This window comes from Mustelus asterias, chromosome 6 (genome assembly GCF_964213995.1).
Source record: "Mustelus asterias chromosome 6, sMusAst1.hap1.1, whole genome shotgun sequence".
In the NCBI taxonomy this organism is placed as follows: domain Eukaryota; kingdom Metazoa; phylum Chordata; class Chondrichthyes; order Carcharhiniformes; family Triakidae; genus Mustelus; species Mustelus asterias.
The window spans coordinates 142576839-142595599 of NC_135806.1; the positions used below are offsets into that span (position 1 = coordinate 142576839).

At 46.8% G+C, this 18761-nt stretch overlaps 1 protein-coding gene across 8 annotated transcripts in view; it reads right to left on the minus strand.

The window, feature by feature from the left end:
• LOC144495199 (FYN-binding protein 1-like) overlaps window positions 1–18761 on the minus strand; it is a 232892-nt gene that overhangs the window by 55133 nt on the left and 158998 nt on the right. For all 8 annotated transcript variants that reach the window (XM_078215256.1, XM_078215255.1, XM_078215252.1 and 5 more), the window contains 6 exons: window positions 16151–16236; window positions 12477–12514; window positions 11895–11941; window positions 8464–8590; window positions 2741–2900; window positions 311–458 (listed from right to left, as the gene is read on the minus strand). In XM_078215256.1, coding sequence (XP_078071382.1) covers window positions 311–458; window positions 2741–2900; window positions 8464–8590; window positions 11895–11941; window positions 12477–12514; window positions 16151–16236 — 606 coding nt within the window. The remainder of the gene's footprint in view (window positions 1–310; window positions 459–2740; window positions 2901–8463; window positions 8591–11894; window positions 11942–12476; window positions 12515–16150; window positions 16237–18761) is intronic.

The window sequence follows — 18761 nt, forward strand, 5'->3', positions numbered from 1 at the left end:
CCACTATCTACAGATTTCCATTCTGAAAAACACCCTTCCATCGCTATTCTCTGTCTACTATAACCAAGCCAGTTCTGTATCCATCTAACCAGCCCACTCCGAATCCCATGTGATTTTAGTTTTTGTACCAGTCTGCCATGTGGGACCTTGTCAAATGCCTTTCCTGAATGAGTTTCTGATTCTGTCTGGATTTTCAGCCTGCGACACCGTTCTCTCTGACGGCGAATATGGGCTGAAAATTGCTCCCATGGACTGAGATCGATGAATGTTTGAAGTCTAACTCTTGCATGCAGGGTTTCTGTCTCCTTACGTGTCATCATTTGGTGCAACATCGTCATAGACTTCCTGATCTTGGACTGGTTGCCTCATGACGGGCATGGATTCTTTTGGCCTGCTACCTGTTTTCTTCTTTATCTCATCATAGTTGATATCCACACACGTCACCTTAATGTACCCATCTGCAATAGAGAAACAGACAAACAGTAGTTTAACAGGAATTACAATGGTGCAGAAACCCAGTGCATTCTGGCATCAAGGTAATCAGGACATCAGCTGTCTCATTTTCCAGTGATGATGGGTTCCAGTTGGTCAGAGAGGCATTAACTAGTCCAAGGACCTACCTGCATGATAGTCTATTTACACATAGCAAGCTCTTACAAAAGCAATGTGATAATAACCAGATAACCTGTATTAGAACCATAGGAAAATCATAGCACAGAACAAGGCCATTCAGCCCATTGTGTCTGTGCCAGCCCAAAAACAAATCAATTTAGAAGGTGTCTAATCCCACCATCCAGCAGCTGGTCCATTGCCTTGCAGGTTACAGCACTTCAGGTGCAGATCCAGGTATCTTATAAATGAGTTGAGGGTTTCTGCCTCCACCACCAAACTGGACAGCAGATTCCAAACATCTACCACCCTCAATGTTTTATAACACGTTGATGTGTCAAGGGATGTTTTATTATATTAAATGCTGTATATAAATACCGTGTTGTTGTTATTCAGAGGAAAAAGTGCTTCCTCTTGAGCCAGGGCTCACGTTCTTTGCATGGGGCTTCTGACAGTGCAGCACTCCTTCAGGACTGTGTTGCATATCAGTCTATATCTACGAACACAGGTTCAAATCAGTGATTATCTGAGCTGGAGGCCAGGGTGCAGACAACTGAGACAAGCTTCACAGAATCTGCCACACACGTTAGATGATCAAGAATGTAGTACAAGTTCCAGCTGCTCTGCCTTGCAAGATCTGGTTTTATCAGATTGCCATCTCCTTACCTGAAACAACTCTAACAAAGGGTGGAAGTTAATGAGGGGCTCAACATCTGCCACCAAAAACTGGTGGCACCTCAGCCACCCCCTTCACTAGAAGTCGAGAGGGAATTCAATCCCTAACTGGCAGCAGGAACCCTGCCGCTGGGGCTCCCAGCCCCACAGGGGACATTTAATTGCAGCACTTCCCCAGTAAGGTGGGAATCCTGCCCCAGGAGCTGCTGGACAATCAGAAGCCGGACACACTCCATTACCAGCAACACCACGGGGAGCAGTGGCTGCTGCCAATAATCCACAGCTTTCACCAGTCTTCACTCTAGGGTCCTTGGAGAAAGATGGCAGGATGGGGTCACGGGGAAGGGGATTGGGGTGGGATGGGGGTGCGGGTTCACAAAGACAGGAGATCGGGACATTATCAAATTGGTGTTTATGGGAGTTTTCTGAGCAGAAATTGGCTGCTGTGTTTTTCACATTAAAACAGTGAGGAAACTTTAAAAGTAATCCATGACATCCTCAGCCAGTGAAAGACAGGAAACGGTATAATGCAAGTTCCTTCTGATTGATTTGACAAACATCTGTAGCACCCGGAGCTGCCATCCACAGCAATGCTGATATTCAGCATCACCCCCAACAGACCCTCACTCGCTGAACTGAAGCCCTCTGTTTCACACCTGGTCCCATTTAAACTCGCTTTCCACTCAGAATTTTAATAATCATTTCAAAAATACAGAAAGAAGGTGATCCACGGATTGCTTTGAAAATGTCTGGCTAGGACTTTTATCTCTGCCTCTGGTTAGTCTCCCATCTTAGAAATCTTAGCTCATCCTAAAAACTCTGGGCCCGTGTCCTAACTCACACCAAGCCGCGTTCACCCATCACCCTCTACAACATGGCTCACTGACCCACACCAAGTCACGTGAACCCATCACCCTCTACATCATAGCTCACTGTCCCACATTGACTCCTGGTCAAACTCCTGATTTTAAAATGCCCACCCTTCATTTCAAATCCCTAAATGTCCTCGCTTCTCTCTATCCCTGTTATCTCCTCCAGCCCAGGAGGAAATAACAACAAAATATTGAAATAAGAATACTGGTCTGAACTGGTAATGTACTCTTTAAAATGAAACACCAGTAAAACGGGGAATTAAATCTGAACTTTTTTTTTCTCTTCTGGGAGCCCGAAATCCTTGAAATATCTGTGCTCATCTAATTCTGGCCCTTGAGCATCCCTACTTTTAGTCCTCTATCATTGGTGGCTGTGCCTTCATTGCCTATGCTCTGTGCTTGGGAATTCCCTCCCTACACCTCTCTACCTCACTTTCCTCCTTAAAGCCTACTGCTTTGACCAAGCTTTTGGTCATTTGTAGCTCAGTGTTAAATTTCTGTCTGATTTTACTGTTGTGTTTTGCTACATTAAAGGTGCCATATAAATGCAGGTTGTTGTTTTGTTTTAGCATCAATGCACTTACAGGAACCATCCAGTGTCCTGGCCAACCATTTGCCCTCAGGATTGTCTGTGATGCGGATGACCTCGAGCCACTCGCCCTGCTTGCACGACAGCTCATTCTTTCCACCTCTGTAATCCATGGTGACCTTCACGTTCTGGATCACCTCTATCGCTCCTGAGAGCTGAACAAAAGATAAGACTTTCTTTAGTCATCCAACCATTGGAGCAGATTCTCATCCCAGAACCTTCCAGCAGGTTGAAGCCAGATAGTGGGTGATTGGGTTGAGAAAAAGATTGAGATCGACTTTTCAAAAACATTCCACTTAAAGATCCAATCTGTCCAGTCCAAAATCAGATAGGTGCAATACACTCACCCTTAACAGAAGCCCAATGATGGATGGTAAATAAACCTGCATGTTATATTCATTTATTATTGGACATTTTCTCAATGAGAGGGATTAAGGGATACAGTGATTGCTGTCCACAGTGAGCGAATGGCCAATTCCCAAGGGACAAAAGCGCGCAGTGGTAATTTTACTGGACTAATAATTCACAGGCCCAGGTCAATGCTCTGGGGACATGGGTTCAAATCCCAACATGGCACCAGGAATTGGAATTCAATTAATAAATCTAGAAGTGTTTACTGTTGAGAAAAGCATGGATGTTAGGAAACTTGGGGAAATAAATAGTGATGTCTTGAGGAGTGTACATATTACAGAGAAGGAGATGCTGATGGTCTTAATGTGCATCCAGGTAGGTAAATCCCTGGGATCTGATGAAGTATATCCCAGGACGTTGTGGGAAGCTAGGGAGGAAATTGCGGGTCCCCTAGCAGAGATATTTGAATCATCGATAGTCACAGGTGAGGAGCCTGAAGATTGGAGGGTGGCAAATGTTGTGCCTTTGTTTAAAAAGGGCTGCAGGGAAAAGCCTGGGAACTACAGGCCAGTGAGCCTCACATCTGGGGTGGGTAAGTTGTTGGAAGGTATTTTGAGAGACAGGATCTACAGGCATTTAGAGACACAAGGACTGATTAGGGACAGTCAGCATGGCTTTGTGAGTGGAAAATCATGTCTCACAAATTTGATTGAGTTTTTTGAAGAGGTAACCAAGAAGGTGGATGAGGGCAGTGCAGTTGATGTTGCCTACATGGACTTTAACAAGGCCTTTGACAAGGTGCCGCATGGTACGTTGTTGCATAAAGTTAAATCTCACGGGATCCAGGGTGAGGTAGCTAAATGGATACAAAATTGGCTTGATGACAGAACACAGTAAGAAGTCTCACAACACCAGGTTAAAGTCCAACAGGTTTATTTGGTAGCATAAGCCACTAGCTTTTGGAACGCTGCTCCTTCATCAGGTGAGTGGGATTTCAGTTCACAAATAGGGTATATAAAGACACAAGCTCAATTTACAAAATCATGTTGGAATGTGAGTCTTTACAGGTAATCAAGTCTTAAAGATACAGACAATGTGAGTGGAGAGAGGGTTAAGCACAGGTTAAAGAGATGTGTATTGTCTCCAGCCAGGACAGTGAGTGAGATTTTGCAAGCCCAGACAAGTCGTGGGGGTTACAGATAGTGTGACATGAACCCAAGATCCCGGTTAAGGCTGTCCTCATGTGTGCGGAACTTGGCTATCAGTCTCTGCTCAACGACTCTGCGCTGTCGTGTGTTGTGAAGGCCGCCTTGGAGAATGCTTACCTGAAGATCAGAGGCCGAATGCCCGTGACCGCTGAAGTGTTCCCCAACAGGAAGAGAACACTCTTGCCTGGTGATTGTCGAGCGGTGTTCATTCATCCGTTGTCATAGCGTCTGCATGGTCTCCCCAATGTACCATGCCTCAGGACATCCTTTCCTGCAGCGTATCAGGTAGTCAACGTTGGCCGAGTTGCAAGTGTATGTACCCTGTACCTGGTGGATGGTGTTCTCACGTGAGATGATGGCATCCATGTCGATGATCCGGCACATCTTGCAGAGGTTGCTGTGGCAGGATTGTGTGGTGTCATGGTCACTGTTCTCCTGAAAGCCGGGTAGTTTGCTGCGGACAATGGTCTGTTTGAGGTTGTGCGGTTGTTTGAAGGCAAGAAGTGGGGATGGCCTTGGCGAGATGTTCGTCGTCATCAATGACATGTTGAAGGCTCCAGAGAAGATGTCGTAGCTTCTCCACTCTGGGGAAGTACTGGACGACGAAGGGTACTCTGTCCGCTGTGTCCCGTGTTTGTCTTCTGAGGAGGTCGGTGCGGTTTTTCGCTGTGACGCGACGGAACTGTCGATCGATGAGTCGAGTGCCATATCCTGTTCTTATGAGGGCATCTTTCAGCGTCTGGAGGTGTCTGTTGCGATCCTCCTCATCTGAGCAGATCCTGTGTCTAAAGAGGGCTTGTCCATAGGAGATGGCATCTTTAACGTGTTTAGGGTGGAAGCTGGAGAAGTGGAGCATCGTGTGGTTATCCATGGGCTTGCATACCCCCACTTCTTGTCTTCAAACAACCGCACGACCTCAAACTGACCATTGTCCGTAGCAAACTACCCAGCCTTCAGGAGAACAGTGACCACAACACCACACAACCCTGCCACAGCAACCTCTTCAAGACGTGCCAGATCATCGACACGGATGCCATCATCTCACGTGAGAACACCATTCACCAGGTACACGGTATATACACTTGCAACTCGGCCAACGTTATTGACCTGATACGCTGCAGGAAAGGATGTCCCGAGGCACGGTACATTGGGGAGACCGTGCAGACGCTGCGACAACGGATGAATGAACACCGCTCGACAATCACCAGGCAAGAATGTTCTGATCCTGTTGGGGAACACTTCAGCGGTCACGGGCATTCGGCCTCTGATCTTCGGGTAAGCATTCTCCAAGGCGGCCTTCACGACACACTACAATACAGAGTCGCTGAGCAGAGACTGATAGCCAAGTTCCGCACACATGAGGACGGCCTTAACCGGGATCTTGGGTTCATGTCACACTATCTGTAACCCCCATGACTTGTCTGGGCTTGCAAAATCTCATTCACTGTCCTGGCTGGAGACAATACACATCTCTTTAACTTGTGCTTAACTCTCTCTCCACTCACATTGTCTGTACCTTTAAGACTTGATTACCTGTAAAGACTCGCATTCCAATCATTATTTTGTAAATTGAGCTTGTGTCTTTATATGCCCTGTTTGTGAACTGAAATCCCACTCACCTGATGAAGGAGCAGCACTCCGAAAGCTAGTGGCTTTTGCTACCAAATAAACCTGTTGGACTTTAACCTGGTGTTGTGAGACTTCTTACTGTGTTTACCCCAGTCCAACGCCGGCATCTCCACATCTTGATGACAGAAGCCTGAGGCTGGTTTTGGAGGGTTGTTTTTCAAACTGGGGACTGACCAGCGATGCGCCTCAGGGATCAGTGCTGGGTCTGCTGTTATTGGTCATTTATATTAATGATTTGGATGAAAATATAGGAAGCATGGTTAGTAAGTTTGCAGATGACACCAAGATTGATGGCATAGTGGACAGTGAAGAAAGTTATCTCGGATTGCACCGAGATCTTGATCAATTGGGCCAGTGGGCTGATGAATGGCAGATGGAGTTTAATTTAGATAAATGCAAGGTGATGCATTTTGGTAGATTGAACCAGGGCAGGACTTACTCAGTTAATGATAGGGCGTTGGGGAGAGTTACAGAACAAAGAGATCTTGGGGTACATGTTCATAGCTCCTTGAAAGTGGAGTCACAGGTGGACAGAGTGGTGAAGAAGACATTCAGCTTGCTTGGTTTCATTGGTCAGAACATTGAATACATGAGTTGGGACATCTTGTTGAAGTTGTACAAGACATTGATAAGGCAACACTTGGAATACTGTGTACAGTTCTGGTCACCCTATTATAGAAAGGATATTATTAAACTAGAAAGAGTGCAGAAAGGATTTACTAGGATGCTACCGGGACTTGATGGTTTGAGTTATAAGGAGAGACTGGATAGACTGGGACTTTTTTGTCTGGAGCGTAGAAGGCTGAGGGGTGATCTTATAGAGGTCTATAAAATAATGAGGGGCATAGATCAGCTAGATAGTCAATATCTTTTCTCAAAGGTAGGGGAGTCTAAAACTAGAGGGCATAGGTTTAAGGTGAGAGAGGAGAGATACAAAAGTGTCCAGAGGGGCAATTTGTTCACACAGAGGGTGGTGAGTGGCTGGAACAAGCTACCAGAGTTAGTAGTAGAGGCAGGTACAATTTTGTCTTTTAAAAAGCATTTAGACAATTACAGGGCGGCACGGTAGCACAGTGGTTAGCACTGCTGCTTCACAGCTCCAGGGACCTGAGTTCGAATCCTGGCTCGGGTCGCTGTCTGTGTGGAGTTTGCACATTCTCCCCGTGTCTGCGTGGGTTTCCTCCGGGTGCTCCGGTTTCCTCCCACAGTCCAAAGATGTGCGGGCTAGGTTGATTGGCCATTCTAAATTGCCCCTCAGTGTCCCAGGATGCATAGGTTAGAGGGGTTAGTGGGTAAATATGTAGGGATATGTGGATAGGGCCTGGGTGGGATTGTGGTTGGTGCAGACTCGATGGGCCGAATGGCCTCTTTCTGCACTGTAGGATTCCATGATCTCCAGATGAGTATAGAGGGATTTGGGCCGAATGCAGGCAATTGGGACTAGCTTAGAGGTTAAAAAAAAGGGTGGCATGGACAAGTTGGGCCGAAGGGCCTATTTCCATGCTGTAAAGATGTGCAGGTTAGGTTGATTGGCCATGCTAAAAAATTGTCCCTTAGTGTCTTGAGATGCATAGGTTAGAGGGGTTAGCAGGTAGATATGGGGGTAGGGCTTGGGTGGTCGGTGCAGACTCGATGGGCCGAATGGCCTCCTTCTGCACTGTAGAGTTTCTTTCTATGATTCTAAACCTCTATGACTCTAAGTGAAAGCTCGTATCAATAGTGGTGACCATGAAACTTCCTTACCTGATCTGGCCTACATGTGACTCCAGACCCACAGCAATGTGGTTGACTCCTAACTGTCCTCTGAACTGCATGATGAGGTAAACAAAACTTACCTTAAGTCTAAATCAGAGTTGGATCACCACCAGCAGCCCCCATACCGAGTTCTCTCCTTCTCTCCTTTTGTTTCTCCTGCCAACCTCCGGTCTGGCTTCGCTCCCCCCCCCGCCCCAGGCCTGCATGATTTCTCTGACTCTGCTGACTCTGTCCAGTTCTGCCAATGTTTTCCAAGTGTTTTGGTATGAAATCTTTGGTAACAGATTCTAGAATTTTCCCCACTACCAATGTCAGGCTGACTGGTCTATAATTCCCTGTTTCCTCTCTACCTCCCTTTTTAAATAGTGGGGTTACATTCGCTATCCTCCAATCTGTAGCAACTGTTCCTGTAGGTACTGAGTCTATAGAATCTTGGAAGATACTTACAATGCATCCACTATTTCTTGAGCCACTTCCTTAAATACTCGGGGATGTAGGTTATCAGACCCTGGGGATTTATTGGCCTTCAATCCCCTCAATTTCCCCAACACCATTTCTCTACTAATACTGACAATTGAATAGAGAACTGGCACAGGCATGATGGGCCAAATGGAATGTATGATTGTATGATTCTAGTATCCATTGGACACCATTCACTGAGAGAAAACAGCCTCAACTGAGAGGTGACTTATTTGCTAAGAATCAGTTCTCACTGAATATATTGTACATTCTTTTGAGCTCATGAGATAGCACTCACTGGGAATAATACTCTTACCTTGAATTTCTTCCTCATCTCCTGTTCTCTCTTTTCTTTCTCTTTCTGCTCTTTTCTCTCTTGCTCTTGTCGTCTCTTCTCTTCCTTGTCCTTTTTCTTCTCTTGCTCTTTGAGCTCCTTCAGTGACCTTTTTGTACAAGGGATAAAAAGTATCTGGAAATAAATTACGTAACAAACATCTGAGCAATAATTCGGGGGTTAATTAGAATCGATCCATCATATCGGGAAGTAAGAGTTGGAACGTGACAATAGAGGGTCAGGCGCCGTTGATTATACCTGACTGAAAACCAGACTTGGAATGGGTGAGAACTGTCAGACAGATGAAGACAGGTGGATGATCACCTTTCTTCGGATGAAGAGAGTTTAAGACTGGGACGGAGTGTGTGTGGGATTAGGGCTGAAGTTTCATAAAAGACAATTCTTTGAAAACTTCAGTAGCAAACATTTCCCATTATGAGACACAGAGGTGTCTATTAATATGCACTTTGGTGCCAGCACTAGAAATACCATAGCATATAAGGCTACAGACCAAGTGCTGGAAAATGGGATTAGAATAGATGGGTGCTTGATGGCTGGCGCAGATATGATGGGCTGAAGGGCCTCTTTCTGTGCTGTAAATCGATGAATTCCCTATTGGATTTCTTTGACTGAACTGCCTGTGTAGACCTGACACCAAAGGGCAGATTTATGAATACTTCTGTGTCTAATTGTGGGAAAAGATTTGCTCATGAGCCGCTAGTGGTTACATCAGAGAGTTCACCAGTATCTTCTCAAGGCAACTCACAATGGACAATAAATTCCTACATTGCCTGCAATGCCCATAATAGCAATCAATTTTTAAAAATCCCACTGCAGAAAGGAAGAATGTGGCAGTGTGAGGACAAGGAGACACAATCTTACTTTGCAATCTTCAAACGCTGAAGAATTAGAGAGCAATCATCAATACAGCAAGTCATTTGCATCCATGGCAAAACTAGATGACTGTGTCAGGAATTTAATTTGCAGTTGGAGTTGATGAGTCCAAAAATACTCATCAACTACTACTGTTTCCTGTCACTCAGTCAATTTCGTATCCATGTTATTACGGTCGCGTTTAGCCATGAGCTATAACTTTGATCACAATCTTTTGCACAGAAGAGTATCAAATGTGATGCATGTACATCAATCACATCAACAACATTATCCATCTCATTGGAGAAATTCTAACAAGTTAGCTAAATACAATTTTCGCTTAACAAATCCATGCTGACTTTCCTTAAAGAACGTTCATTTGCCCGAATGACTCCCGAATGACTATTAATTTGGTCCTGATTTATCATTTCTGGGAGCTTTCCCAACACCAAGGATAAATTTACTGGCCTAAAACTGTAAGACCATCAGAAATAGGAACAGGAGGATGCCGTTCAGCCCCTCACGCCTGCTCCGCCATTCAATAGAATCGTGGCTGATCCGACATTCCTCACGTCCACTTTTCTGCCCTTTCTCCGTAACCCTTGATTCCCTTACTGATCAAAAATCTATCTATCTCAGCCTTAAATGTACACAAGCACTCTGCCCCCACAGCTCCCTGTGACAAGAAGTTCCAAGACTCACAAACCTCTTAGACAAGAAATTCCTCCATATCTCAGTCTTAAACTGGTCCCTCTTTATTCTGAGACTCTGGCCTCTGGTCCTAGACTCTCCCATGAGCGGAAACATCCTCTCAGCATTTGCCTTGTCAAGCCCCTTCAGAATCCTCTATGTTTCAACGAGATCACCTCTCATTCTTCTACATTCCAATGAGTAGAGTCCCAAGCTGTTTAACCTTTCCTCATAAGACAATCTCTCCATACCCGGAATCATCCCAGTGAACCTTCTCTGAACTGCCTGCAATGAAATAACAATACTCCAGACATGGTCTCACTGGTACTTTGTGCAGTTGCAGAAAGACTTCCCTATTCTTACATTCCAATTGGATGCTCTTATATTCCACCTGATGAAGGAGCAGCGCTCCGAAAGCTCGTGATTCCAAATTAACCTGTTGGACTTTGACCTGGTGTTTTGAGACTTCTTATTATATTCCAGCCCCCTTGAAATAAGGGCTAACATTCCATTAGCCTTCCTGATTACCTGCTGTACCTGTGTGCTAGCTTTGTGAGTTTCCTGCACAAGTCCCTTTGTGTTGCAGCTTTCTGCAGTTTTTCTCCATTTAAATAATACTCTGTTCTTTTCCCTTTCCCTTTCCCTTGCTAATTTCGTACCCAGCTCCTGAAATTTGGACTGCTATCCACATTCCTCTTTCCACCTATTTCATTCATACCAGTGTGGATCGTGATTGCTGTTCAGCGACTTCTTTGACCCTGACACAAAGAAGGCAACGTAGCACCCTGGATTCACAACAAGCCGTACTGCCATGAACCTGGCTCTGGCTGCAACCTCCAGATGAGCCACATTGTTGTAGAGACTCTAACTGGTTTTCCCCAGCGTGAGGAACTGACTCCCCCAATCCAGTCTGGACCTGTACGTGACTCTAATCCCACATGTTTGAATCTGTCCTCAGGGCAATGAGGAAAGGGTGGAACAGTGGTTAGCACTGCTGCCTTACAGCGCCAGGGACCCGGGCACAGTGGTTAGCACTGCTGCCTCACAGTGCCAGGGACCCGGGCACGGTGACACAGTGGTTAGCACTGCTGCCTCACAGCGCCAGGGACCCGGGCACGGTGACACAGTGGTCAGCACTGCTGCCTCACAGTGCCAGGGACCCGGGCACGGTGGCACAGTGGTTAGCACTGCTGCCTCACAGCGCCAGGGACCCAGGCACGGTGACACAGTGGTTAGCACTGCTGCCTCACAGCGCCAGGGACCTGGGTTCGATTCCGGCCTTGGGTTTGCACATTCTCCCCGTGTCTGCCTGGGTTTCCTCCGGGTGCTCCGGTTTCCTCCCCTAGTCCAAAGATGTGCAGATTGGGTGGACTGGCCATGCTAAATTGCCCCTTAGTCTCCCAAGATGTGTAGGTTAGGTGGATTGGCCATGGTAAATGTGTGGGGTTATGGGGATAGGACAGGCAGGGATGGGGGTATGGGCTTGGGTAAGATGCTCCGTCGGAGTGTTGATGCAGACATGATGGGCCGAATGGCATCCTTCTGCACTGTCGGGATACCATGGATTCTATGAATGCAATGTCCAAGGAATGCCTGAAAGGGTGGTAGAGGTGGGAACTCTCACAGATTTTACCAGTATTTAGATGAGCACTTGAAACATCACAGCATACAAAGCTACGGACCAAGTGCTGGAAAATGGGAACAGAATATAGGTGCTTGATGGCCGGCACTGACACAATGGGCTGAAGGGCCTCTTTCTATGCTGTAAAATTTGATGACTCTTTGACTATGCATATAATATGCCGATATAACAAGAACACATAAAACATAGTTTGAAGTTTAAATTGTACCTGTAGCTGTCCAAATCTTCATACATTTCTCCATCAGACTCATCTTTCTGAAATAAAGGAAGACAATTTTCTCTGATTTCAACTGAACATTTATTTTTATCCTTAGCTGTAACACAAGCACCCTAACAGACAGCTACACACATGCACACAGCCAAACTCACAACACACACACTCCTATCACACACATTCTCACAGAATCTCTATCACACCCATAGCTGCATCTGTACAGCCCAGCCCCTTTGTTCTTTCTGCAGATCCCACCAACAGCCCCCCTCCACCGCAACCCCCCCACCCCTCCACCCCCCCACCCCCCCACCGCAACCCCCCCACCCCTCCACCGCAACCCCCCCACCCCCCCACCCCCCCACCGCAACCCCCCCACCCCTCCACCCCCCCACCCCTCCACCCCCCCCCCCCCCCCCCCCCCCCCAACTGCCCCCACTTCCGCTGGTTTAAAAACTCTTACATTTCTATCTTCCTTCAGTTCTGGTGAAGGGTCATCTCACCCTGAAACTAATTCTGTCGAGTATTTCCAGCATTTTCTGTTTTATTGGGACTCTGGAACAGAAAGAGATACCTTACCTCCTCGGAATTGTTGGAACCTGCTTGAATCCTGCGATCTGAAATAGTAAACATTGCGTCAGAAAAATATAAATAAACAATAATCAGTACAAATTGCTCAAATGAGAAATTCCAGATCCACCCTTCAGACAGCATGGGGACGATTCTCCCATTCTACTGCACTGATTTTTTAGTGCAGCGGGATGGGAGGTTTCAGCAGCGTCAGATTTGCATGATCTGCGCTGGGCGCCCAGGCCTGAGTACGTCTCCTAGCGCTGGATTTCTGGCACTGTCAGCTCCGCACTGGAAATAGGCGCAGAGCTGCATAAATGATGCAACGGATTATTGAAATGAATTTAAATGGCATTAGCGGGTCCAGGACTGAAATCTCTGGGCCCGCTTGCCTCTCCCTCCCCAACCGCCAGGAGGATTTCACCCTAGCAAAGTTTACAGTAACTCCCCACTTGTGGAGAACTAGTGGCCCACCCGCTGGAGTGAAGGGGGGCATTCGAGGCCCCCCAGAGTGTCGGGATCTGGGGGGGGGGTGCCCCCTGGGCAATGGCACCTTGGCAGTGCCAGCCTGGGTCCCCTAGCACTGCCCAAGGGGCAAAGTAGAAATGCCCAGAGGGTACCTTGGCACTGCCCATCAGGCATCGAGCAGGGCCAAGAGGGTGGGGCCTAATGGGACAGGGCCTTATGGAGGGGCCTCTAGGGGGGTGATTGGTGGGGTGGGGTGCCCCGCTGCCACTCTGCAGTAGGGATCGGTGGGGAAGAGAGGAAGAGAGAGAGGCCAGCAATTGGGGTTGGCCATTGGAGTGCGGGGTGGGGACTGCCAGTGAGGAAGTGGGGGGGGCGGGGGGGGGGGAGGGGGGTGTGTCGAGGCTGGGCCTGGGCATGTTTGGTGGGCCAGCGATGGGGCCGTGGGAGAGTTGGAGGGGCCAGCGAAGCGAGGCTGGCTGGTGATCGAGCTGGCCAGCAATAGGGAGGCTGGCAGACAGGGGCCACTGAGCATACACCAATCTCCGCTATGACAGATCGGCGCATGCGCTCAGCACTATGCTGCCGGCCCCTCCAGCGGGAATAGGTCCCGCCCACAGTTTCCTGCAGTGATTGATGCTAGTGCACTGTGCAGTGTACAGAGTGTGGGAGATTCTTCTCTACACTCCCACTGAAAAAAACAGTGGGATTTATTCCAGTTTTCCCATTAGTTCAATATTTTTTCATCCCAGTCTGTCCACCTGTTTGTCGATCTAACTGTCTACTTGGCTCAATGTCTGTTTAAATGTCTATGCCCACATTGTGTGGTTGTCCATCTACCTCAACATTTTAGTTTCAGAATTCTGTAATTGCAATTTTTAGAGAAACGGTGTTAATCGAGATGAGTATTGTGGAATAGGGCCAGTATCAGCATTTCCCTTACAGGTCAAATCCAGTCAGATACAAAGAGAAGCTCCTTTTAATCAACTCCCAACAACATGCCTCATCCCTGCTGGACCACACCTCCATGGCATCTTTTCCATTTCTCATTCCAACCATTCTGCAATCCCTAATTTCACAGTACCAACTTAGAAACAATGTTTAAATGGGCGGCACGGTGCACGGTGGTTAGCACTGCTGCCTCACAGTTCTAGGTTCCCGGGTTCAATTCCACACAGACTGTGTGGAGTCTGCATGTTCTTCCTGTGTCTGCGTGGGTTTCCTCCGGGTGCTCCGGTTTCCTCCCACATTCCAAAGATGTGTAGATTAAGTGGACTGGTCAAGCTAAATTGCTCCTTAGTGTCCAAAGATGCATAGATAAGCGAGGTAAATGCATCGGGTTACAGGGATAGGGCAGGAGGTGGGCCTAGGTAAGATGCTCTGTTATCATAGAAACCCCACAGTGCAGAAGGAGGCCATTCGGCCCATCAAGTCTGCATCGACAACAATCCCACCTTATCCCCACAATCTCACACATTTACCCCACTAATCCCTCTAACCTACACATCCTGGGACACTAAGGGGCAATTTAGCATGGCCAATCAACCTGACCCGCACATCTTTGGACTGTGGGAGGAAATCGGAACACCCGGAGGAAACCCACACAGACATGGGGAGAATGTGCAAACTCCACACAGACAGTGACCCAAGCAGGGAATCGAACCCAGGTCCCTGGAGCTGTGAAGCAGCAGTGCTAACCACTGTGCAACCATGCCGGCCACTGTTGCAGTGTTGATGCAGACTTGATGGGCTGAATGGCCTCCTTCTGCACTGTCAGGATTCTATGTTGTTTTGGTGGTGCCCTGCCCAATACGGACTGGAATGAGACTACTCATAGCTCATTTTACAGCAATGTGATTGACTTTTAACTGTCTTCTGAAGTGGCCTAGTTGTGTCAAATTATGAAGTGTGCATCATTTCAGAGTAAGGAGCAATAAGCAATAAATATTGGCATCTAAAGTGATATCCACGTTCCAAGAATGAAAAAAAACCCCACAGTCAGAACTTAGCATTTCAATCCTTCAATTTTGGCTGGATTTAAATGCAGAGATAGAAGTCTGGTGTCTCACCCACTGCACCATCCAGTCCCTATTTGCAGTTCTGTTTTATCCATTGGCTGTGTATTTTACTCTCTGGATGGAGAACTGGCTTGGTCACAGAAGACAGAGGGTGGTAGTGGAAGGGTCTTTTTCCGGCTGGAGGCCTGTGACGAGTGGTGTTCCGCAGGGCTCTGTATTGGGACCTCTGCTGTTTGTGATTTATATAAACGATCTGGAAGAAGGTGTAACTGGGGTGATCAGTAAGTTTGCAGACGACACAAAAATGGCAGGACTTGCAGATAGTGAGGAGCATTGTCAGAGGCTACAGAAGGATATAGATAGGCTGGAAATTTGGGCAAAGAAATGGCAGATGGAGTTCAATCCTGATAAATGTGAAGTGATGCATTTTGGTGGAAATAATGTAGGGAAGAGCTATACGATAAATGGCAGAACCATAAAGGGTGTAGATACGCAGAGGGACCTGGGTGTGCAAGTCCACAGATCCTTGAAGGTGACGTCACAGGTGGAGAAGGTGGTGAAGAAGGCATATGGCATGCTTGCCTTTATAGGACGGGGCATAGAGTATAAAAGTTGGGGTCTGATGTTGCAGATGTATAGAACGTTGGTTCGGCTGCATTTGGAATACTGCGTCCAGTTCTGGTCGCCACACTACCAGAAGGACGTGGAGGCTTTGGAGAGAGTACAGAGGAGGTTTACCAGGATGTTGCCTGGTATGGAGGGGCTTGGTTATGAGGAGAGGTTGGGGAAACTGGGGTTGTTCTCCTTGGAAAGACGGAGGATGAGGGGAGACTTAATAGAGGTGTATAAAATTATGAAAGGCATAGATAGGGTGAACGGTGGGAAGCTTTTCCCCGGGTCGGTGGTGACGTTCACGAGGGGTCATAGGCTCAAGGTGAAGGGGGGGAGGTTTAACACAGATATCAGAAGGACATATTTTACACAGAGGGTCGTGGGGGCCTGGAATGTGTTGCCGGGCAAGGTGGTGGAGGCGGACACACTGGGAACGTTTAAGACTTATCTAGACAGCCATATGAACGGAGTGGGAATGGAGGGATACAAAAGAATGGTCTAGATTGGACCAGGGAGTGGCACGGGCTTGGAGGGCCGAAGGGCCTGTTCCTGTGCTGTATTGTTCTTTGTTCTTTGCTTTGTCCTTACCTTTCATTGGTGGGAGAGGCGGTGGCACCTGCCCAACACTCTGGACATCATCATAGTTTTCATCCTCTTCCTCTTCCATTGTTGGGCTGTCAACAAGAAGGAATATTTGGCAAGAGGATTACAAATGGAGCATGTACCCTTTCCCTTACTGCCTGGCTGAGTCTGCTCTTATCCTTATAATGACTGCAACACTCCCAAAGAGAAACAGACTTGCATTTCCACAGCATCTTTCACAATCTCAGGAGTCCCAAAGCTAGTGGATTGTTTGTGAAATATAGTCACCTTTCTAGAAAATGTGGCAGCCAATGTGAGTACAGCCAACTCCCACAAATGACTTTGCAGTAACTTATGGATTATATTAGAGGGGACAGCTATCCCGTGAATCTTAATGTAACCAGAATTCCAAAAGGGAAATATAATCTCTTGTGTGACTACAATGAATTGAATAATGACAGTATATAATTCTCACTTCTCATTCTTTGATGGTTATTGTTCTGATGCCCAGAGTATACTCACACAACACTCGTTTTAAAATCACATCCTGAGGCAATGGATGGTGCAGTGATTTAACCCACTTTGCTTTCACCTCTTGGATCAGCATCACTCAAGCTGATGGGATGTGAACTTTCTCCCTCGGTTAGCTGCAAGAGTCTGACACAAAATGAAATTGGACCACCCTCAACTATGTCTTGGTTGGACTTTGGTCCATTAAAATGACAATTTGATCAAAACTGGCAATCGCTTAGCAAATGGAGAGTAATGGCTTGTGTCAGAATTGGAATAACTCAAGCGTGATATAGTTTGAGAAGCTTGTTGAAGTTTGGGATGTTTTGTCAACTTGCCTTCAGCTAGGCAGGGATGTTGAGATTCTTTTTAACTGCGTAAAGCTCCTCCAACCAACTCTGTTCCAAACTGTATTGGTTTTTAAATGGGTTTTAAGAAACAAGACTTCTCTTTGGGTTCTCAGAGAAGATTGTGCGTAGTAGATTGGAAAAACGGCCAGCCATCGGAATTGCCAAGTCTCTGCCCAATTTGCATGTATTGGGGTAGGAATGCAAGGTCTGGAGTACCTACTTAAACATGGCGGAACTTCATGAAATGCCAATCTTGTGCTGAGCAATATCCTACATACCTTATCTTGGCTTCACAGAGCGGAGGCCTGTATGAACCAGGATGAGTAATTAAGTAACTAGCAGTAAATAAATGAGTCTGCCTAGAGGGCATGATAAGCCATAGAATTTCTAACTGAATTTCCCTATTTTATCATTCCCACTGGCAACTGATTTCCAAATGGAAATTATCCTCCTGCATAATTCCTGCTATCAATTGGTAATAAATCAATCCACCAAATAGCTGGAGCCTGTGTTCATTGATGCAGTATGATGGGACAACGTGGTGGACATCCCACTTACTCTCCAATGTGTCTCTGGCATGGACTCAATGAGCTGAACAGCCTCCTTGAGTGCATAATGACTTAATGGGGACAATCTTGGACCTGTGCTCTCCGTCCGTGGGAACGGCGGCAGGGGCTCAAGTTCCAGTAAAACCCGGAAGTTGGGAATCTCACCAGTGAGTACGTGATTTCCAATTTTTGCCGCCCCTTGCCATTGACATAATCAGGTTCCTGCCCATTTTAATATGTTTAAATGCATTCATGTATTATTAACACCCCCTTGTCATATATTGAGCCCAAGGCATATTTTCAAACCTCACCAATGTATCACTTACAACAAGTTCACCCAGATGTGAATCTGCCACGGGGATCCCCCCACGATTGCAAAGGTGAATATAGCCTCTAAGGGAGAGGGACATAGCCATGCAATGCCCTGACACTGGTCCCTGGCACTGCCCCGGCACAGAACTTTTAACATAGTAAAATGCTCAAAGTGCTGCATAGGAGCGTAATGAGACCAAATTTGGCAGTGAGCCACAGTTGAAGACAGGAGAAAGGTTTTAAGCAATATGTTAAAGGTGGAAAGAGATATAGAAAGGCAAAGAGGTTTAGGTAGGGAAATCCAGAGATTAAGATGCAGGTGCTGCAAGCATGGCAACCAACAGAGGAGCGATTAAAATCGTGATTGCTCAAGAGACCAGAAATGGGTGAGCACAGATACCTGCAGAGAGATATAGGGCTGGATTTAAGATTAAAGGAAGAGTGCAGGGATTTGAACATGAAGAAGAGAAACTTCAATTCAAGGAACTATTGGACTAGGAGCCAATATAGGGCAGCAAGTATTTGGGTGGCGGATGAACAGGACTTGTTATACGTTAGGACAGGGGTAGCAAAATTTTGAATGAGGAAACATTTATGGAGGGTGAGAGATCGGAGGCTGGTCTTCTTGGGCTGTGGGCAGTGCTGGCATTTATTGGCCATCCCTGGCTACATCAGAGCAGGTGTCTGGCAGGAATTGCTGGTCACTTGGCAAAACCTGAAATAACTGCTATTGAAGCCAATAATGTTCCTACTAGTCGTAGAAAATAGTTTCTGAATCCTTGATGCAAAACATTCCTTGACCTGGGAAACCTGTAATCAGCACAAGTTGCAATGGCACTGCTTACCAGGATGGAGATATTGAGATGTTGGGTATATGGAAACCACGAGTACAAAGAC